A 23281-nucleotide genomic window follows, 5' to 3' on the forward strand; every position below is an offset into this window, starting at 1 on the left:
TTTTCAAAACAAGTATTTAAATCAGGTAAGACTGTAGCAAGCAATAGCACTGAAAGAAAAAATTAAGGAGCAATTGGTTTGATGCGAACGAAATTCGGTAGCATTCTTCAATGCCTTCTTTTCGTTTGTGCTACTTTCTGCAGCCTTGGAGTACCAGCGAAACGTACCGCTTCTTGTGACTTTACAAATCCACTATCTTTACTAGAAAGCTATCACCACCTGTCGCTGAAGTGTCTTTAGCAAAAAGTCACTATCGCCGCGATGTTTCCCCATGACCAGTGCGCCATTATATAGCCGACCGGTGTTCCCTTTCTTATAGCCGGAATGTTAGCAAGTGGAAGGTGGGGAGAAACGACGCATGCCACGCTTGACAGGTGGAGACTGACGCCGATGCTGGGCCGTTTTCGACTCATGGCCCTGCTAATGCTCTCGTGTTGAAACTATCAGTGCATGGAAAACGCAGTACACGAACCATTTTTTTTATGCAATTCGAAAGCTATAATTACTTTCCTCTCATTGAGCGAAAATACGCATGTGCGTGCATGCGTGCGTACATGTGCATGTGTGTTCCCATCACGTGCTGGCACCGACCAGCCAAAAGGGGAGCACCCGGCGGCTTCCCACCGGCCAAGAGGCTACATGCCTGCCTGCCAGAAGATCGCGGCAAGGATGTGCTATTCGTAGACAAGGTACGGCCCATCACTGGTCAGTGATGGCTGTGGAGCACAAGGCGGCACCGAGGTGGCTACGTAGAGCCATTGTTGTTGTTTCCCCCAAGAAAACAACTGCGGGCGTGTATGAAACTGAGGGTCTATGAACCTAAAATAAAATTTAATTTAATCATATTAATGATTTCTAAGTTACCCGCACCCCACGTGAGTGTGTGTCAAACATCCAAACCTCATCCCATCACCCACATTGGAGCACTGGGAGCACAGGCTGACAAGCTTTTAGCTCGAGGATCAGGAGTACCTGAAACTTTAGGGTGTGCTGGTACTCCACCGGAATACCAGCACACCCTAAAGGGGTTTGCCACTGAAGAAACATAATCCAACAGCAGTATATCAACAGATGTTACTGTCGGGCATATCACCAAGGTGTAATTGCCTAAATTTGTTTCCCTTGTTGGTTCTGCAATTCTGAATTATCGGCAGCATTAAGTAAAAGTAGGCTCAAAGCTGTCGAAGACGTGGTGGGCAGAAAGGTTCCGTGGTGCCATGACTGTTTTGGTGCCACAACTTGCAACGGTTGCTGCTGGGTGTGGTGACTGACTTGTGACCCAAGCTGTAAGAAATTGGTGCTCCAACCCTCCTTCCTCCTGGAAAATGGTAGTATCCCTGGATTGGCGCGAATAATGATGTTGGTTAAAATGGCATAGAAAATGAGCCCTGCTGTGTCACCTGAACAGCACCAGTGCCACCAGTGGTGATAAGTGGCGTGTCAAGAACCTCTGAGCTGCACGATGCGGCTGTAGACGTCTAACTTCTACCCTGCCCTGGTTTCGAGAAAGGTAGAAGAGAATGGGTACTGTATACATTTTTTGGAGAAGGGTTTTCAACTTATGCTTACAGTGGTGGATGATGGAACGGTGTGCTCAGCTGTTCATGTCGGGCAGCTTTCACTGCATCATTTTTTTTCATTCGAAAGTTTGCCTTGCGGCATAATAGATGGATGCATTTACAGAAACACAAGCAAGTTAGTTTCATGAATAAAGTTCAGAAGTCCCCGGTGAAAGGGTCCATGCACCCCGCGTTGTAGGTCAGGAGGGCGGCCAGGGTAGAAACCGGTTGCACCAGGGCTTAACCAGACCAGTTAAGTCACCAGGAGGTTTGAACCACACGGGGGTGTGAGGGCTCATGTGGTGCGCTGAAGATTTTCCTTTTGTCATTCCAGGTGCCCGCAAGTGTCTTCGGGAAAATGCAGTAGTGGTCACATGATGGTACTCAGGCGGCTAGCTGAGTCTGCCTCCGTATTGCCAGGCACAGATGAATGGGGCACCCATTCAATGCATATCTTCAGTACCGTGCTTCTTGCCAAGTGATTGTGGCCAGACTGGGAAAAAGATTTCGCCAAAGAGATGGGTGTGTTTTCGGGAGATTTTTGTTTCGGTCGTACAATCGTACAAAACCATGAAAATTCGGGAGTCTCCCGGAAAATTCGGGAAACCTGGCAGGTATGCTATACCCATCTCAAGGAAGGATGCTACCACGATACTCTACCGAGCACGTAAACAAGCTGCAGCCTTGCATTCATCTGACCCGCAGAATCAACATGAACGCCTTCACAGGCTCAATTCAGAGCGAAAGTTCTGGCTTACCCATGCTCCTTGACTTTGCAGAAGTCAAGAGACATTGCTACACAGGCTGCATCTTGGGGTAGCACTTACCCAGAAGTATCTCCCCAACATCCGTGGTTTGGAACAGAGGAACAGAGACGTTCGTGGTTTGTGTCTCCTGTAGGTAGGGTACTCGCACGCTGGCACTGAAGTATTGCACAATGTTTTTTGAGAAGCTAAATTTTTTTTTCCACTGTATCTAGCGCATTTTCAAGTTTAGAGTCTTCATCTAAATCAGAAACTGGTACTGGCTCTTTCACAGGAAGTGAACGTCGACGGCTAGCACGTGACATTTTGACCGCCGAACTGTACGTCGTCATTGTTGACGGTTCAGGTTCTGTTGTGGGAAAGTCCTCCTATAAGGTTGTCAAAGCAGCATATCGGTTGGAAACGGGCACCTGTTCAAGCACTGGGGTTTTTGTATGCCTTTTACTTCGTTTTAAGCGGCGCTCGCGGACTTTCTTGTTGGCCTCCAGCTTAGTAAGGCACTTCCGGGAAGTGATCTTGTGGTCGTTCGATTTGCAGAGGCCACATCGAAAACTCTGCTCATGGAGCAGACGCTCATGGAGGGTAGCGGACAATAAATGTTCGCGTACCAGTTGGCTCAGGATGAGCCAACTTAGCATTAAATACTTTGAGGTGTGTCATTTTGCTTAATCCACTGTACTGCGTTCATAAAATCCTTGTCAAATTTATCCAACAGCCGCTTTTCCAGAGCAGTGATCAATATCCAAGGTATGGCATTGGCAAGAGGAACTGGCATGCTGTGAGCTACAAGTGCTCTGCCAGATTATGCCAAGTGCACGAATCTGATTTACATCAGAGACAGGCACGTACCTAGGATATTTTTTCAGGAAGAGGGGGGCCAACCCAAGGTAACTTTTCTAGGCAAATTAGGGGAGAGGGCGAGGGCACTGGCCGTTACTAGTACAAACACGATGAACACCCAGCGTTTACTATAAAGGCACGTAAACCTGCAAAGAGAAATGAAATTAGGTGTATCCGGCTTTGTCATGGAGGCGAAAAGTGAAAACACTCGTTTGTTCGAGATTTCGGCGCACGTTAAAGATCCCTACGCGAAGTTTGCAAAATTAAAAAAAGAACAGCAGTAATTAAAATATTTACAGGAATAAATACACATACTGCACAGTAACTATACATTCCCTCTGCTAATTTTAAGGCATATTTCCGGAGCATCCTATTCGCCCCGAGCGCGAAGACAGTCGGCCCCTGGCGGCGACGGGACGAACCGCTCCTAGTGTGGATGGCGCTCTCGCGTCGTCTGCTTTTTCACGTTGCGTGCGGCGCAAGACGCGTGCTGCACACGACAAAACAACCAATATGTGTGCTCGTTTGGCAGTAAGCAATGACATAGTTACCTCTGCTTGCGCATTTCCTCTAGAAACGCAATAATCAGCGGCCGTTGCGGGTTAATGCGCTGGTTTAATTCCACGAAACATCTTTGCCCTGGTCACCGCTTGAGTGTGAAACGTGTTATAAACATTGCTTCCACACATTGCACTTTTCTTATTGTTGAGTGCAGTCATCTGCTGCTTCGGGAACATCGAAGGGTGCTTTTTGAAGGTGGCGTGGTGATTATTTAAAGGATAAAAGTTTAGTACGCGAATCGGGTAAGAAGCGACAAGATCTGTGCATACGCGTGCAAATTCCACAGCCTTGTAAAATTGCGCTGTGTCCTTATAGAAAGAAGAAACAAACAAAAACATTTACACTGCACACGACCCGTGCGCTATCGCCCATACATTACCGGACACGTATTTTACACCCGCAAGCGCCTGTGTGATCGTGTCCTTCCGTACCTTTTCTAAAATAAGTACCATTTTTGGACAGTCGTTGTTTATACTGAGGAGGAGGAATAAACATTTATTCAACTGTATCGAGTTGCTAATTTTACGTATTATTTAAAATACGTTTCTATGGATGCGCAAGAGTATTTACGGGGGATTTCTCGGTATAATTAAGCAGTTGTGAGTTTGCGTCTGTCATGTGGCATTTCGTGTGTCATTTTCATATATATCATTTTCAAATTCGACATGAATCACCTTGTCCAGAAATGTGTCTCACTCAGCATAACCAAATGCCTAATATGGTAACGTCTTAGCCTCTTAAGGTGGACCTAAGTTTAAAGAAAGAGAAAACGCGTAATATAATGCACGTTGTTGCCCACATGTGTGACGGTTGTGTGCTGTTTTTTTTTTTCAATTTTTTCCCACAATGCTTGCTTTCAATACAATTTTGAAAAAGGCGAGCCACAATTCCTGGACAATCCCGGACCAAAGGGGGGTTAATCAGTTTTGAAAATACGTACTGCTTTTTCACCGCTACAGAACACGACGCCTAGTGTAGTTTCGATTGTAAGCAATACTGATGACCATAGTTTGGCTTTTCGCGTTACATGCGTTCTCTTCTCACGACTCTTGCAACGTTGCCCCCCTTCCCCCCCCCCCCAAAAAAAAAACAAAATGCAGTTTCATTTTTTAACCAATCCTGAAGAATGAAATAACAAGACAAAGGCGATATTCAGTTTACAAAACAAAGTAGTTACCGGGAAACCGTTGCGCTGATTCGCAACGAGAAATAAAAAGGAAATGTTTTACTACATCTGCAACAGCGCAACTTCATTTATTGCCATCTTTAGGGTTCGTAAGCGACCTTATACACAAGAATGCAAACACATCTCGCTGTTGCAGGCACCTGTTAGATTTTAAAAGGAACGCAAATGGTCAACAGAGCAGCCGTAACAGAAAATTTGTGCTCACTGCGAGGTCCCAGAAGCTTCGTTTGCACACTGTAAACCTGCTTGTCACTTTGCGAAAACCTAGCTAAACATGAGATGTTGATTGTACTGCGTTCACTTGCGACGAAAGCCGTAAATAAGTGATCCGAAACCGTTATTCATCAAACCTTCCTTCAGAGTCGTTAACATTTCATTTAAAAGACCCGTTAGAGCGGTTACATTTATATCTCTGCGCTAATCAAAATTCAGTAATTTTATGTTGCCTTTTGAACACACAAAAAATATTGTGAGCTCTTAGAAAGATTTTCGGGGCAGTTAAGTAGTGTTACCATTTCAGGGCAAACCACAAATGCAAGAATGCGTCATACTACCAGTGAAAGTGATTGAGATTGCCGTTGTAAACTGAATTTCAGAGATCGAGGCTTCCTGATTTGTTTCTATTTATGCTTTTATTGAACGCTCAAAGCCGCAGTCTGGAAAGATCTAGCTTGCTACGAGCCACAGCGTACAAGTTCATTGTCACAATCACGGCCATTCTGAGATTACCAATGAGTCGTTGCTTTTTTTGGCGTAGTAATGAAAACCGACTGCCGCTTCCATGTTATACATTGGACGTTGAGGAACCGAACTACAGCATACCACTCTTGTTTGCACCTTTCGTGCGCACATACGGCGGGAAAAAGGCACGAAGCGCGCCCACAGTGTGCATTCTTACGGGCCGCTCAGCGGAGCATCCACACTAGCAGCGCGACGCTGTCGCCACCTAGATGTCGAGCTCGCGGCGAATATGTTATATGCAATCAAGGCCGGCAGAAACAGAAGTGCATGTAGGCACTCGAGAGTAACTTCAGAGCTCCGTGGGAAACCTCTTGCGCTTCCCAACCCGTGACCACTAGTTATGAAGGAAGGAAACAAAATGCTAGGTAAATTGGAGATGTCATATGCCTAATTCTGTGTGTTATTACCCTAAAACACCCCCAGAGTTTAACGTTTAACGGTCTGCCATTGAAAGCGCCAATGATTCAGGCCTCGGAAATTGCAGTATGAAGACGCACTTGACTTCAGTGTATGTAGATAAAAAAATGGTGGCAAGCGTCAGGGCTTACCTATGGAAGTTTTCTAAAGAAGCTTGTTATTTCCAGGGATGTGCCTTGTCACTTCCTCAGTGTTGCAGCGTGGCTTGTCCTGCTGTCTTTGCCCATAGCAACGGCTCAGGGTGAAATGTGGGAATGAGCTACTCCTCTGTCCTCTCGTTGGGCCCGTTGGTGAAGCAAACTCGTTGCTATCTGCCGACACCTTGAAGATACCCCGACATCGCAAGACTAACCAATGTTTAATGCGCCTCGTATTTTCATCCCATGTACTCGGGTTTTTATAACCTCTCTAACACAAAAAAACAGTTCACAGTTCAATGTTAAAGCTGCCATTTCCCTCGCCCAAAACTCTTGTTGGTGTCCGTCGAGATGTCCGGCCTGGGTTCATTTTCACCAATCACCCGCTGCACACCCATCTCTCTCATGTTGACCATTGGCCACCTTGACTCCGTGCCCTTCCCCATTCAAGCCCGGTGTTCTCGAGGTCTGTTCATAGGTGTGCAACTCGGGATCCGTAAACCTGCCGTTGTGCATAGCAGCCATTAACCACAATGACTGTCAATTAACAATGCCGCTGTCACTGGTTTTAGTTGTTCGAAGGAATGCCGCCGGTGTCTCTTGCCGCCATACAACTGCGATGCGCGCCTTCACTTTGTCACCCTGCCGTCGTCGAGCTTTGTAACGTTCTTTTGCTTCCTTTGTGAGCGATCCTTCTTGTCTAGCCAGATGCGCCGGCTGTAAAACAGGGCTTTTGTACTCCCACGGTAACTTCCCCTGAGCGGGCTTAGCAGTCGTTAGAGGCGCCGGGCAATGGGGTCAAGCATCCCCTCGCGCCACTCCGCTCGTCGCCATCCGGCTCCAAGCCCTTGTGTCGCCTTGGCTTGTTCGGCGGACACTGCACACGTGCATGAGCCAGACGTTGGAAGGCATTCCGTAGAGAAACCGTACAGCGGGTTTCTCTGTGGCAAACAGACTTCTTGCCGACAAACGCAAAAGCAGCATTTCCACGAAAACCAGTGAAAAACGCACTGTGCGTTCGGCTCAGGGAAGGAAATGGTTGAGCCACAAACACAAGGCATGGGCGACAGTATCCGCCGACACCACGGCGCGCTAGTATGGAGATATTTGTTGAATTTTTAAAGACCAAAAGTTTTCTTCCCCAGCAAAGCATGTGCCACCCAAGCCTCTGAAACCACCACACTGGCGAAACAAGCGATAAGTTGCTGCTGTCCGAGAGGACCCAAGCACCGATTGCCGACTGACAGGGTAAAGGGGGTGCAGCGAATGGCAAGTGGCAGGCTGGCAGCAGAGCATGAAGCCAGTGTACAGCGGTACTGGCTTGCATGTAAACAGAGCAAACAAACCTCGCCGAGTCTTTTTCGAAATGTACCTAATCTACAAACCAAAACTTAGATAAAACTGTACTGCCAAGAAAATCGCGGCAACTTTCCCCTACAAAAAATGTGGCAAGAAAATAGTTGAGACAATGCCCTGCCAACGTGAACGCCGATCTTACTTCGTATGGAAAATGAGCCAGACCCTGCTGTGGCATAGATCAAAATGAGCCAAATTCATTTGCCCAATGGGATTTCGCTTTTGGTGCGACTGTTCGGGCTGTTTTGTGGGTGTTTTTATCATGTTTTTTTTTGCTTTTGAGAGCTGGCTTATGAGTTGAGAGAGCAATGAGAAGATCGGCGAATGATCTGCCGCCAAACGTCTACGATAACATCAACCGAAGTGAACGAAATGAAACTGAGAGATGTGATACTATCATTTTATCTCGTCTCCCTCGTCCTTACGGAGTAAATCATAATTATTGTTATTATTACTCCCGTATTTCCCATTTACGTACCTAACAAATTAGCTGCCGCTTACAAGCCATGGCAAATCCCCCCTCTCTGTGGGTACAAACCACTTCATTAAGGTAAAGAAGGTGATATGAGCAGGCTTCTTGTGAGGCATTTTGGAAATTTATGGCAAGGCAATGAAGAGCTTCATGAGTGTCATCAGGCGTGCCCAAAAAAGTACCCCGCGGAACCATTTGAAAAGAGCTGCTAATGCTGCCAAGAGGACTCAGCCGCTCTTCATGTATAGTTTTACTGTTTATTGCCTTTTTTGCTTAAAACTCTGCCACACCATTCTTGAAAGTCAATTGCAATAAAGTTTTCATAAGAATGCCACACCAACTTGTCTGTTTCAATGGAGTACGAGCCAGATCCGAACTTATCCTAATATTGCTCAAATACTCCGCATAATTCTTAATTACTTGTCGCTATATATTTCCCGTAGCTGACATGTAAAACATGTCATTTAATAGTTTTGACAGCATTGTTCCAATGGAACATTGTTCCATTGTTGGAACTTTCGTTTTCCAAAAAAACGAAAGTTCCAAACTTTCGTTTTTTTTTTTGTTGTTCAAATTCTCCTTAGATGGATTTGGCTCATTTCGAAAAAAAAACCTCCTCAAATAGCTATCCAGCCCAGGATTATATGGCGGTGCTTTGGAATGCGTGCGAGGGGTGAAGATGGGTGGCGCGGGGAAGGGGGGGTATGGGCCAAAAGGGTCCGGGCCCCCAAGGCCTCCCCTCTGGTGACTTCCCTGATCAGAGTAAAGTATGGCCATGCCAAGGCCCTCTGAGTAAACGCCGCTTATGAAGACACAGCTAGCAAATTTAAGGGCAGAGCTAGGAACTGCATTTGGTTCCATGCATATGCCAGTCTCGCGACACTGGTCTGTAACACAGACCTGGCGCGTATACAGGCCAATACAGGCGCGTATACAGGCGTATACTGCAGTCCCATCAGAAACATTTGCACTCGCGTAAATACATGCAACACAGTCATTGCCCCACATTGATATCATCAATATCCGACGCATACAAACGGAGAATCTCAGCAATGAACGCATTGCCAAAGTTGCGGTACAGCAGGAAGCAGGCCACAGCAACCCACAGGTCCCTTTGAAACGAGACATTCGGGGCTTAAAAAGGCGTTTCTACAGGCAGCACTCACAGCCTACAAGTAGATATCACTGTCCCCATACGTCCTACTCTAGGTTCGCGTCAAATTAAGGACATGGATAGATTTAGGACATACTCAACCAGTGTTGTGGAATGGGCAGCTCCATTCCCTTCCAATTCCATTCCGAGGAATGCCAAAATTTCACCCATTCCTGGAATGGCCGCGCAAGTCCAATTTCATTCTTGTAATTCCTCAATGTAGAAACAACCTTTTGGAGGTTGTATTGGGTTACATATGAATGCAACATAGAGGTAGCGCTGTCACACGCGTTAAGAACTGCTAAAATATGCCTACACACTGCCAATGTGGAAGGGGTGGTAGAGTTGGTGATACCTCATGCAGAGCAACCACCTTGCTAATACATGAAGTGCCCGTATTCCCGATCCATTTTACAATATACATGAGCAGCAGGTTGTAATGACTTGCTCTTGAGTGGCCCTAGAGGAAGAATTGATCATTTTTTTTTATTTAGGAGAGAAGGAACGGAGACCATTGGTGTGGGAAGAAGGGGTAGGGAAGAAGGTAGGCACCCACTTAATCACGCGCGTCAGGCCACTAGCTACACCGAACTAGGCTAATGTAACAGGCACTGAGGGTGTTTGCGAGTATGCCCTTATGCAAAGCTTCAATATCAGAATGCAAGAACACTATAATTGTGCCGATGCAGATCAAAAGAGGAGAAGCGCTGCCACTACCCCTAGGAAGAATGTGCTGCTGTGTGCTTGTTTCGTTTTGTACAAACCGTCATGTTACCTGGCTATGCACTTCATGTGTCATCACACCAGCGCCATCAGCTGACTCGCAGGCATGTCTGCACCTTGCCCATATCTACATGGACTTGTAATGCTTAGCTTTACAGAGCACTGAGAAGTGCTATTATGACACCGCTAGAGACAGTACGGTAGCATCACGAAACAGCGTAGTTTGGTGTTCACCGCAAGAAAGTCGCCACCTCTCCCTCATTAACCTCATTTCGTTGGTTGATTGTCTTGGAATTAATGCGGCATCACTTAATACCGCTGTGGTTATCCAGACCAAGTTGGTACATTTTTTTGCGTGTATCCCTGAGGCCCATGCAATGCTGCAAACGATGCATGCAGTGAGTCCTTAGCAGATGGTTTCGGAGCAAACTGAAGCTCTTTTTTATACATTTGTTAGGTTGGGACCCCGGCGCAAAACCAGAGGTTCACAGGTAATCAGTAATCAGTTAGGCCACATGGCTGCTTGGGAGTGTCTGTAACATCCTCCCACGGCTTCCACAGACCCACTCCCACAGGACACAAAAGTACTGCCAATCAAAGATTGTCTGACGAACACCAACCCCAACATCCTCAAACTATCAGAGATGTCCCCAGAAAAATTCTCAAACACAATAAGTGCGGTGAAATATTCACTCTATTCCATGCACCCTGGGGTTGCCGTATTATATGGCCCCCAGTAAACACCAACACCGAGTTATACGAGCTATGGGAGGCAGCTCTGGCCAGCTCCGACCCTGGGGCTCAGAAGTATCTGATCTTTAGGGCCAAGACTGGGGCAGAGGAAACAGGGGCCTTGGAAGGAGGGAACCTACCCTAGCCCCACCAAGACCTTTCATTTCAAATAAACGTTCCCTCCGTCTCTCTCTCTCTCACCAATGCCTTCAGTATTCTCTCCCCCTACTTGTTTCCCGACAGACCTAAAACACCTCCCTAGAAACTGCGAAGCTATTCCAAATAAGATATATGCGAACTCTGCTAGTTTAAGAGCAAGTCAGGCTGTAGAGTCTGGCTGAAGATTGGACAGCTTGTTTAAAAATCCAGACCATTCCAGTACGATTACATTCAGGGCAAAAGGCACCTAATTTCATTCCCATTCCATTCCTCCAAGTGATGCAGCCATTCCATTCCAGGGTCGTGAAAAGGTGGAATGAATATGGAGTCATTCCAATTCAAAAGCGGTAACTCCGCAACACTGTACTCAACAAGGAAGCAGTTTTATTCCATGCACAAGGCAAGCAATAAAACAGCAGAGCAACCGGTACACATGACTAGAAACACTTATTCACTGTGCAAGATGACAGCATATGCCTTAACTCAAAGACCATTTAAATGAGTGTGACAAGTAATGACATTCTAACAAAAGAACATGATGCTCTAGAGCATTACTTGAGAGCTTTCAGAAACAGTGGACCTCTGAAAAAAAGTTAAAAAACATGGGCACACAAATAACAATAGCAAAACAAGTCGACAGAGAATACCAAAAACACAAACAAAACCCTAAAGAAGCAAATCAGGAGAGTATTGGTTGCCAACAACAAAATCTCTCAAAGAATCACAGCAGTCTTTGATGACCCTAGCGAAATGTAGTTAATACAACGCATTTTGCTAAAAAATGTCGGGATATATTTATCCACAGCTGGCTTGAGCACGCAGGGAAGTTTCAAATACAACCAAATCGTTAAGGGTTCAAATCCCACAAAAGAGGCAATAAGTAGTGAAAGTTAAATTTGATATTCTTGCAAAATGCATACTCCATATTCCTGGGTTTGCAATTTCTTTTTGGCCACAACGTTTTTAGGCCATGCGCACAAGCCCTGCAGCCTAAACGAGCATTCTCCCCCTAGGTGAACAAAAAGTACCGCCTTTCAAACAAATAACAGCCCTAAATCAACAGACAACACGAAATAAAATTATTTGAGGCATGCTTCAACAATGTCTCAACATTGAATCAGACAAATTCTTTCACCACAAAAAGCTGACTCCACTTAAAAAACCAACTCCTGTAAAAAGCATCCTTTAAGACGACCATCCACAAAGCTGCATCCATCTTTGCCACAAGTGAAAGCTTTAGCTTCCTGAGACACCCTGGCCTCTTTTCACACACTCTGCAGGACCCTTGTGACTAGACATCGATGGTTGTACTTGGAACATACTTGCGAATTGCTTGATGAGTAAAATCACGTGACAGATGCAATCTTAGTACGGTGTTCTCCATACACTGCTGAAGTAAAGCCCATTCTGTTTCCACAGAAGCCCTTTAAACACAATACCACACACATGCATGAGAATCTCCTCGTCGAAGCCCTGCTCTCTTCCTCTCACATTTATCCTGGCAGTGTAGATGTGGCACACTATTGTTACGTCAAAAGTAGACAATGGGCAAACAGCATACACAATTAAACTGGTGCAATGGCTATTTTTTTTTGTGAAAGACAGACACCCTAGAAAAGGCAGTGTTAGGCATGTGGAATGGTATAAACTAAAGAAAACCAGGCTTTCTACAACACCTCACAAGGTGAGCCCAATTGCATCTGCCCACAACCAGATTCAAATGACAATTGGAACAATAATCCCCTTTCAATTCTGTGTCCAGCCAAATAAGCTATACCGCAACTGTGCGAGCGCTTGTGGTTTGAACAGGTTGTGTGCACTTGCAGTTGTGGAGACTGCCCACCGGAACAAGCGTTGCTCTCAACAAACGAAGTCCAAGGACTAGAGCACAAATATAGTGGATATCCGAGCTCCAGGATCCCAATCCCGCTTAGTGCTTGTTGGCCAGCCTGGCCCAGAGCCTGTGCTGGACCTCGCTGAGGCCGGGAAACTCGGCAGCACACACCGTGCATTGGCTCCAGGAGAGCGCCACCTTTCCCGGTGGCGACGCATAGTGCCAAAAGAGCAGCCGCAGGCCGTAGCTGTCCGTGCTGATGGACGTCAGTGCTGGCAGGTTTTCCAGCAGCTTGGAGTGCTCCGTCGGTTTCAGGAACGCTGAGGCCGCAGCATTCGTGTTCAGCATTAGCCGTCCCAACACAGGGTACTCGGCCGTGATCGCAGACCGGACGAAAGCATGGCAGGCCCGCTGGTCGTCCAGCCACAGCTCCCTGACCTGCACGAAATTTCCCACGTGCGCATTCTGCAATCGCAAGGTTATCACCAGTGCACTGGCACTGCCATCAGAGATGGTTGAATGCCCATAGTTGTGTCTGGCAGAAAGCAGAGAAGGAAAAGCCAGGGATGGAAATGGGCTTGAACCTTTCTGAGCAGCTCAGGGAGCAATGAAAGGGCAGTTTTGGAGCAGCTTTGGAGCACCAAAGGATGAATTTTGGAGTTGTGCAAATCTGTTTGGGAGAAGATTTTCAGGGTCGTCGTAAACACAAAAATAAAAATTCAAATTGCTCTTATTCAACATTCCATCAATACGGAGCCATCACTTTGCCAATAAGTTAGAAATTATATATTCCTATAATTAAAGCATAACAGCTGACAGTGCAATAACGAAGAGAAAACTAGAAATAAGCAATGCCTTGTATAGCTGTATACCTTCTGACAAATCAAGCATAAATGTTCATGATATTACACCACCATCCCAGTCATGAGAAACAACCCAAAGAAGACCAGAGACAGGCAAAATGATTCCTTTTGCAACTAAGCTTAACTTTTTGCACCACACCATCAAATGATTCTACGGCAAAGGAGACTAGAAAAATTAAACAAAAAAAAAAAAAAACTAGGAGAAGGTAAGAGAGAAACACATTAAAGAAACTAAGAGGAAACAAAACAATTCGATGAACTGCACAACTTAGTAAACCTGACTAGCTCTAGAGCAATTAAAAATAAATGTTGATGTTCACAAAACACAAGAGAAAAAATGCCAAATTCACCTAGCAACGTACACTATTAATCTACATACAGGCATCGCCTCCTGCATTTTTTCGATGCCAAACGCATCAGCCACGAGCAGCCAACCAAGTGCTTTCCTTCTACTCCTGCCACTCTCCCCCAATTGCTAGCCTTCCCGGTGCTTTAGACACATCCTTTAGAAGCAATTAGAAGCAATCCCTGCGGTGGAAAGTGGCAACCTTGGCAAAACATGCTTCCCCACGTCGCTGGATTTTCTATTGCTGGCCAGAGCGCTGCTACATTCCCTGATCTTTAATATCGGTTGCCTTGGCAACCAGGCACACGCCGTTCTCAAATTCAGTTATGATTGGGTGATCCCGGTTAAGCTTGGGGCCCCACCTCATGAAATGTGGCCGAAATGAGTGTCCCACTCACTCCCATTGTGAAGCAGGCAATGCAATTAGCATTGAACAAATACAGGAGGTGATGGTAAAGAATACCAAGCAACTGTGTCGCCAATGTACCAGTGTTTATCAACTTTTTTTTTCGAGCGTAAGAAGCAAGCTTACCGGAGAGAGGATGGGGTTCCCCCATTCTCCCTCCTGTTTCAGTTTTATGCCCCCCTTCCCCCCCCCCCCCCCCTTAAAGGCAGTGTTCTATGGCAAGATACACCCTGAACTGATTACTTGCAGACAGCTGCTAGCTTAACAGAATCTCCCCTATCGCTTGTGCCAGAGCCACGACTCTTATCTCATCATCTTGTTGGACACAGCACGGCGGCATCTAACCTTTGGAATGGCAAGCACAGATTCTACTTTTTGCCTTTGACAACTGGAGGGAAGATTGCGACGCCTGCTGGTAACGACGCCTGCCAGCATCACGGTGCAGTGTGCTGTGCAGTGAAGCTGAATTTAGGGGCAATACCTGCGCATTGCCTGCACAGATGTTGCCTGCGCATGGAGTTAATCACCATAGAGCTGGTGCTATGTGTTTGCAAAATGGCATTCCAACACTTGCATAGGGGTTGAGTAATTGACACTGTACGAAGCCTTCCAGCAAAGAGATGGTCTAATGGGATTTGAAGAACTGTGTGTGTGTGTGTGTGTGTGTGTGTGTGTGTGTGTGCGTGTGTGTGTGTGTGTGTGTGTGTGTGTGTGTGTGTGTGTGTGCGTGTGTGCGTGTGTGTGTGTGTGTGTTTGTGTGTACACCGACAACAATGAAACTGTGTGCGTGGGAGGTGCATGTCAGTGAGGTAGCACTGAAGACCAAAAACGTTCATAGCATACCTCCACTTCTTTGGTTGCATTGTAATCATAATTTTATACCAGAGCAATTACCAGTTCTTTTGCCATACAGTCTATGCCCGTTACAACGGACCCTCTGAATCCGGAAAAAAAACGTCCGCTGTAGCCGAAGTATGCAGTATCCTGTTCAGCCTGTTTTTGCCCATGTTCAACAGTGTTAATTACGCTTAATTTATCTGACAGTGAAATCAGCTACTCTGCCGCTCATATCTCTCTCTCTCTCTCTCTCACACACACACACACACACACACACACACACACACACACAAAATAAACACTGGCACTGGCTTAATTTGGCTGCACCAACGACCCGGCTGCTAGCAATGTTGCCAGACAGCAGTTTTCTTGCCAAACTAAACAAATAAAAAGCATATCGGGTGCCGGCCCCGCGGAAGTCCGCTATAAACATTCAGTCAAAACAATTTGCACCTAAAATTTAGTCTGTTGTAGCCGATAGTCTGCTCTAGCCGGGTCTGTTATGAGTGGAGTGGACTCCATTTAAAATGCATGGGGACCAGACAAACCAACAGAAATGGTCTGTTGTAACCGAAAGTCCGCTTTTGCCAGATGCGCTGTAACGAGCGTAGACTGCACATCGAAATCACCAAATGACATATTTTCAGAGACCGGAGCCTAGGGGGTGGATGCTGAAGGCCCGTGCAAGCCAGCCATTCTTCCACCTCTCTGCCTCGCCTGCTGATACGAAACATCATCAAAGCAGAGTGAAGAAAGCCTTGTGAGGATTAAATATTTCCATGCAATTTTGGCATATCCAGAACAAATGACGTCGAAGAAGCTGTGGCTGCCTTGTGCCAGTTGTTGGTGCTACCTGGTTGCGCAATCAAGTGCAGAAACGTCCCGCTGATGCTGTTAGTGACAGGTGACTGGGGAACGGGGGTGGCAGGGACCAGCTGTAACTGGAGCAGGTGAGAATGGCCGCAGCTGGTGGCAAATGGGACCAGTTCCCAGTTGGGACGAGAACTGGGACCACGTATTCCTGTTGCAACTGGTCCCAACTGAGAAGTGCTCTGCAACCCAGTTGAACTGGGACCAGTTGGAAAGATTCCCAGTTCAATATTTTCACTAGGGGCACCAATTTCTGCAACACTGCGCAGCTTCCCCGTCGGAGGAGCCTCTTTCACTAAGGTCCCTAAAATTACTACGGTAGCGCCAACTGCTCCCTCCTTCTCCGCTGCCCTTCTCTTTTTTCTCTCCCCTCACCCGCAGCGCCGCGTTAACTCCACGGCGGGGCCGCCATGTTTGTTGGCTTCCTCAGAGCAGACGCCCTCGCAACGCTTCGGGCCGCTCGCTGCAGTTTTTCATGCAGTTTGCTTTTGTTTTCGTGCCGCAATCGCTATTTCGTAGCATTCATAGTATTTCTAGAGCCCCGTTTTACCAACACACATTAAGTGAGGCTGTTTTGTTGTATATTTTTGTGTAGAAGGGATATTTGCGGGATGGATGCCGCTGGCGCATACGGACAGCGCGGTGTTTGTTTACGTGTGCGGCATGCTCAGGATAGTTCATGAACGCGAAAGTATCGAACGTGGACGTTTCAAATTGCTCTGTTACAGTAATTCCGTTCTTGCATTTGCGTCATTAAGGGGGGAGGTGGGTCTTTGGACAATTTTTTTTATTTTTAGTGCCAGCTTGATGAAAATTGGCAGGCTTGAGCAGTTGTTTATGCTGATTTCAAATATGTAATTGGTTTTAACATGGCAGAATTTGTTGAAGAAATACAGTGATTTGAAATGAATTTATTGAGGCATTTCTTACAGGGGTTTAGAGCTATTTCGCTTTATCAAGCTCAAAGATGAATTGACGTAATGCCAAAGGTCCACTCTGCCAGGCTATGCTATTTTTATTCATTTCAAAAGCTTTTGCAAAGTATGAAAAAAGTGAACATTTCATACCAACAATTTCTATAAAATTATTTAATCTTTACTCAATTTTGCTTATAGGAGAACAGCGTCAGAGTGAAAAAATTGCATAGCCTGCTAGATCAATTCAATACGAATACAATGATACCAGTCTTGTCATCCTAGCTCAAGAGCAACATAACAAAACCCCCCGTAAGGCGGAGCACAGTCTCGCAAAAAAAGGAACTGAGAAAAATGCATTTAAAGTTTCCGATCATGGTAACTTTTGTTACAGCACAGCTACAATAACAAAAATGGCATCACTGTGTAGCTCAGTTCTTTATGAAGAAACGCACACTAAGTATGTGCCTGTACCACAAAAATAAGCATAAAACATTCAGCGTAAAGCCAAGCATAATCTCTGAAAACGGTTGAAAAAAAGTAGATTTTCTACTAATAAACGTCAGAAACCAGATTTACTAGTATTTCTATTCCAGTGCCTCTGAAAACTACATCATACAAGCCCACGCATCACATACTGCAGTCTCTTCTGCTACCTGTAATGCTAAAGCACAGCAGCCAATGAAAAAGTGACATTATTCCGTTATGCTTTTCAAAACTAAAGCAAAGACGTAGGTGAATTTCAATTTTCTAATCAACGCTAGGGCTGTACAAATAGCATCACCTGCTAGAGCAATTCAATACGAATGCAATGATACCAGTCTTATCATCATAGCTCAACTGCAAGATAAAAAAACACCCCATAAGGGGGAGAGGGATTCCTCAAAACTAAAAACTGCAGGGCTGTAGCTGGATATTGCAATTTTGTGATCAACACTAGAGTTGTACAAATAGCATCACCTGCTAGAGCAATTCAATACGAATGCAATGATACCAGTCTTATCATCATAGCTTAACTGCAAGATAAAATAGAGCCTGTAAGGGAGAGAGGGATATTTCAAAACAAAAAAACTGCACGGCCGTAGCTGGATATTGCAATTTTGTGATCAATACTAGGGTTGTACAAAAACCATCACCTGCTAGAGCAATTCAATACAAATGCAATGATTATCCCGAATTTATCACTTCCAAGTCCACGATGACAAATTCCATGCCACTTTCCCTTTCCGAGCTTTCGCTCGCTGGTTCTCTGTCCAAAAGTTTGAACTTGCGCTCTATCACCGACTGCGACGCCAAACGCTTCTTCACATCCTCCGCATGTTTAGCACACCCGGCAGATTCACCAGCGGTGTAATACACGGTGTCGATGCAATCCTGATTGGCACTCGAGGAGCCGGATGACGGTTCGCTGACGCCTGAAGCACTGCAACTTGCCATGGCCGGAGATTCCGAAAATCTGACTCAGACTCAACAGGCGATGTCGTCCTCATGTTCCACGCGCGTTTCTGCCGCTTCCCGCACGCTTTATGCGTAATTTTTTGGCAAGGTCCTCGGAGGCGTTGCCAAATCACCCCCCTACCCGGCGACCCAGGTCCGACGCTGGCTAGTCAGTGAGTGGAAGCAGTTTGTCCGGTTAGGTAGAATCAAGACAGACTGATCAATTTCAGGTGCAAAACGACACCAGCGAGGATTGCTGTACTGAATGGGAGCAGTCTGTCTTGATTTTTACCCAACCGGCCAAACCGCTTCCGCTCACTGACTGGCCAGCGTCACTGCATGTTAATCATTGATAGTGACGCTGGCAAGTCAGTGAGCGGAAGCGGTTTGGCCGGTTGGGTAAAAATCAAGACAGACTGCTCCCATTCAGTACAGCAATCCTCGCTGGTGTCGTTTCGCAACTGAAACTGATCAGTCTGTCTTGATTTTACCCAGCCAGTTAGGGGGGTGATTTGGCAACGCCTCCGAGGACCTTGCCAATTTTTTTGATGCGAACATCTCCCGGTATTGTAGCACGAAAAAGAACACGTTGCACCAAATTACAGCAGCAGAGAGAAAAAGACACGATGAGATAAACTACCGTGGAGGCGAGGGCGAAAGGCGGCGAGATCTAAAGATGGCGCTACCTTAGTAATTTCATTGACCTTATCTTTCACAGCTCAGCCCTGCCCCCATTGGAAAACTTGAATACACAGTGGCCTTCCCTCGCACCCTCGAGCTGTTCTTCCTGCTTCGTCCAATACGGTGCACGCACTCCATCCACATACAAATGCAGCCCGGCAGCACAGGTGCCATCTCCAGGTCCACGTTTGATGACCCTCAATCACGGTGTAAGATATACTATTAGGTGTGGACACAGCAGCCCAAAAATCTGTCAAATAGAGTTGGTGGCACCGAGGCGCCGCGCGTGGACCTTTGATTGAAAGGACATCTGGTGGCAGAACTCTTAACTAAGCTTCGAAGCGACCGAGGCTTCAAGTGACTTGAACAACGACTTCCCAAAGCAAGGTGGTTTGCAGGCACCAGCGGCATGCGTGCCTGCTCACCGTGTGAGCTCACACAATGCGATCTTAACGGGTAATTTATTTCATTGTTTAAACAGCTGTGAGATTTCGGGCGTCCCAAGTTCATTAAGACGCGCGCGCAGCTCATCAGTACAATAGACACCGCCAGTGAGTTTGACAACATCGATTCGTCTCCGCTGCTTCGTGCATGGACTTACCCCAGTTGTGCAACGTCATTTACGACGAAGAAACATCAGCGTACTCGCCACCAGTTTAATTCATTTCACAAACTGCCTACTTTTCTTGTATGTCGGGGCGTTGTTCCGGCAGCAGACGCTTTCTTTTGCTGCTGCTTGTACGGAGTAGCTTGGGGGGCTGTAGCCAACGGTAAAAGTCGACGGCACTGCATCGTTTGCGAGCGCGCACCTCTTCGACATTCAGTAGTACATGCCCTCAAAGCACCAAAAAGAACCCTTTCGCGCAACCGCACTCCCAGAAAAATGCTGACCGCAAGTAGCATCATTTTCTGCTGGGGATGGCTGCAGAGCACGCACTCATTCGTTTAGGATCGCAGGTAACGTTAATTACGGTCATGTTTTCTTGCCTTCGTTGCAGTACGTACTCAATAAAACATTTGCACCCCCTTTTTTTTGTGCAAGCATAAAAAGCGCAGCATAAAATCTCATTTGTGTGAGCGCTCAACGGCTACCGCGGCACACATTCCCTTCGGTTTATTGTTATACCCTCTTTTGATTGTCACCTACTCAAAACACGTGCTCAGAACACGTTGAAACACTGGGGCGAGTGCAAAGGCTTTTGCACGGCTTTCTTCAAATTATCGTCTGCACCCACGGCCGGCGGAGCCAGCCAAGCTGCGGCGAGCAGAAATCGAGCAGATGACCGGTTACGGAAGCTGCCGAGAAGGCCCGACAAAGGAACTGAAGGGATCCGAACACCTTCGAGTGGGCGGCACTCGGGCAGCTTCTTTTCTCTGCCGCTGGAGGGCGCTGCAATCAACGGTCTCAGCGGCGCCAGTTTGGCGACTTTATCGAAACGAAGAGCACACATTCGTTTTGTAAGCTGTGTCTTTGCCTAACAATATATCTTACACCGTGCCCTCAATGCGGGACCGGCCGTGTAACTGACTGGCACAGCACACAATTGTGCAACAGACGAGTTCTAAACTGGTGCTGCTATGAAGCAACAAAGCAGACATCTCAGTGAAATGGTGGATGGTGGATAGTGTTTTGCATCCTACGGGTGCCTGCACTTCGCTTGCTTACCTGGGCCGGTGATCAACTAAACTAATTTTGTACTTGGCTTGAGGCACTCAAGACCTGCAACAGCAACTGTACTAGATGAAGTAGATGATTTCCAAGTTGTAAAGTGGGAATCCGGTCTCTTATGGAACAGAAAAGCACCTGTAAATTTTGAGATCAAAATGGGTGGTGGCTTCATTATGTAAATACGTATCTTGCCAAAACTAATAACGGTGTCATCAAGATAAACATCATCTCATCAAAACAGCTGGAAATTGTCTCAGAGCACAAGATCTGGCGAAATGCTGCAACAAGCAGAGTAGCCTAAACCAGCTGCACCTCAAAGCCCGGCTGCAGCGTCCTCAGGCAAAACTGACTCGAACACTATGGAGAGTAAAGACCAATTTTCTTGCCAGCACGACAGTGGCCGATACCAGTACACAGGTGCAGAGCAGCAACTACCAGCGGCTCACCTGCATTCCCCAGTAGGCCCCTTTACGAAGTATGCACTGTGTAGATGCTACATTTTAGGCGGGTGATGTGCATACAGGCAAACCTACAGCGTGGAAAAGGGGAAGGCACCACCTTTATAGGAAATGCCGTTTTGTCAGGTAGGTTCATGCAAGAAAGGAGCAGGTAAAGCAAAACCACACAAGAAGTGTAGATAGAGCTAGCGGTGCATGGGGAGGTGGGTAATCCGCTCTGGCCACAAGAGAAGAGGAGAGCTCCCAACTCAAACTGGGAAAGCCAACCACCCGGCCAGTGCAACCTGACTCTCGGGATGCGCAAGTGCAACCACGGGGCATTTTACCTGAGTGGAACAGCAGGCGATAAGGGTGGTCAGGTAGCCTGGGTCAGTGCACCGGATGCCCAGCCGGAGGAACTCGAGTGCAGGCGGCGGAAAGGGAGACTCCCCTTCAAGGAGAGCACCAGCATCTTCGCACACCACCATGCAATACACCAGGGAGAGCTTCCGCAGCCGGGGACAGTGGCGGGCGATCACAGTGGCCCTCACACACTACGGACAAAGCACAGCAATGACAGGTCGCATAAATAATATCCACGCTTTGAGAATACTAGGGACCCTTTCCAAAGTGACACCACATTACGAAGTAAACACAAACACAAACTATCTGTATACTAACTTGAAAGTATTTTCACACCGTTGGAAATAATAAAGAATTCAAATTCAAATTCCACTACTCAAGCACACGATAAGAAAAAAAATTGCAGGCTTCAAGAGGGGTAAGAAAATATACTGCAGCATTAAATAAACATCAGCCTTGAGAGATATTGTGTAAACTGAAGCTACCCATTAATGCTTCATTAAACAAGTTCAACTAAACTTAGAGACCTTCGGGTCCCCCACCTAGATGCATGATATATCAAAGAGCAGCTATCCAGCTTGAATGATGAGCCCAAATGAGCTTGAATGATGAGACCAATGCATCCTTCGCCCCCAAACATTATCTCATCCCTCCACCGAGTTTTCAGGCTTCCCTAACTTTTCACCTCCATCTCTAAGTAGCCACTCTGCCCTCTTACATGACCAAACTCTCTCTTAAAGGGGCCCTGAAAGAAGTGTTTGCATTTTCAGAAACAATTAATGTTCTGGTAATCACCTTAAGAACTTTGTTTATCAAAGGGATGAGCATTAGTGGAGTCACTGCAAATCAAATTCTTTCGAGGCACCTTTCACCTTCGTTCTGCCTTCGTCCTCACCCCATGCTAGTGCTCCGCTCAGATATTTCCCATGATGCCACGCCGGAGACGTCTGAAACATCATCTTGTGCGCGTTTGCTACTCTGATAGTAATGCGTCGCAAGCATCGTTTTCGGCCAGGGCCGTCTGACTAAATTTTTGCATTGCGTTTGCGCCATTTTTTTTTTATTTATCATTCTGCTTATGAATCCACACTCTGTTCACAGCTGGAAAAGGATTGGGGCGGCATTTTTGCGCTAGCACACCACACCGAAAATTCGCGCAAAGAAAGAACGACACTTTTAGGGATTGCGCGGATGCAGCGATGACGTGTTGGTACATATAATGGGAGTCTAAAATATGTGAGCAAATGACTAAAGAATCGCCGCAAAATTTGTTACAGTGAGCACGTACATACGTTCTGAACCAACAATCGTTTGCACCAATGTCGAGCTTGGTCGTGTTGTGGTGACGCAGTGCAAGCACGTACACAGGCAGTAGATGTAATCTATTCCGTTATTCCGATTGGTTCATGACGTTTATAACAGTAACAAAAAAGCAGCCGAACGGTTGCACGATACATGGAAGATTTTTTTTTAGCATGCATCATGCATTCAATTTCCCCTCCACCACCTCCGCCTTCCCGAAAACTTCTACATGACCCTGCATTTATCAATAAGACAAGTAGACCATAATCAATATTACGGGCGGCCTCAGACAAGTAGAGTGGGTTTGGAGGCAGCGCCTGCCCCTTTGTTCAACCCTGCATATGATTGTACAAAACAATTAACCAGCCCTCGCATTTTCCCTTGATGGCCTAGAGAAGTCTTTTTTCTATCTGTTTGTTCACTTTTTTATGTTCTCAGTGCTGCTTATTGCGATATGTGGCAAGTTTGGTTGCCAGCCACGGCCCTACATTTACCCCCCCCCCCCTCACCACCCAAAGCCTG

The 23281-nt window shown here is 46.4% G+C and overlaps 1 protein-coding gene across 1 annotated transcript in view; it reads right to left on the bottom strand.

The window, feature by feature from the left end:
* Window positions 1-11180: 11180 nt before the first annotated feature.
* The window catches only part of LOC144176090 (uncharacterized), a 69781-nt gene continuing 57680 nt past the window's right edge, over window positions 11181-23281 (bottom strand). Inside the window, exons 6-7 of the mRNA XM_077705195.1 lie at window positions 21442-21648; window positions 11181-13072 (exon numbers count right to left, since the gene is read on the bottom strand). Of these exons, the coding sequence (XP_077561321.1) occupies window positions 12731-13072; window positions 21442-21648 (549 nt within the window). The 3' untranslated portion in view covers window positions 11181-12730. The remainder of the gene's footprint in view (window positions 13073-21441; window positions 21649-23281) is intronic.

Source organism: Haemaphysalis longicornis, unplaced genomic scaffold, assembly GCF_048455015.1.
Source record: "Haemaphysalis longicornis isolate Haplotype H1 unplaced genomic scaffold, Haemaphysalis longicornis Haplotype H1 scaffold_1, whole genome shotgun sequence".
Taxonomy (NCBI): Eukaryota; Metazoa; Arthropoda; class Arachnida; order Ixodida; family Ixodidae; genus Haemaphysalis; species Haemaphysalis longicornis.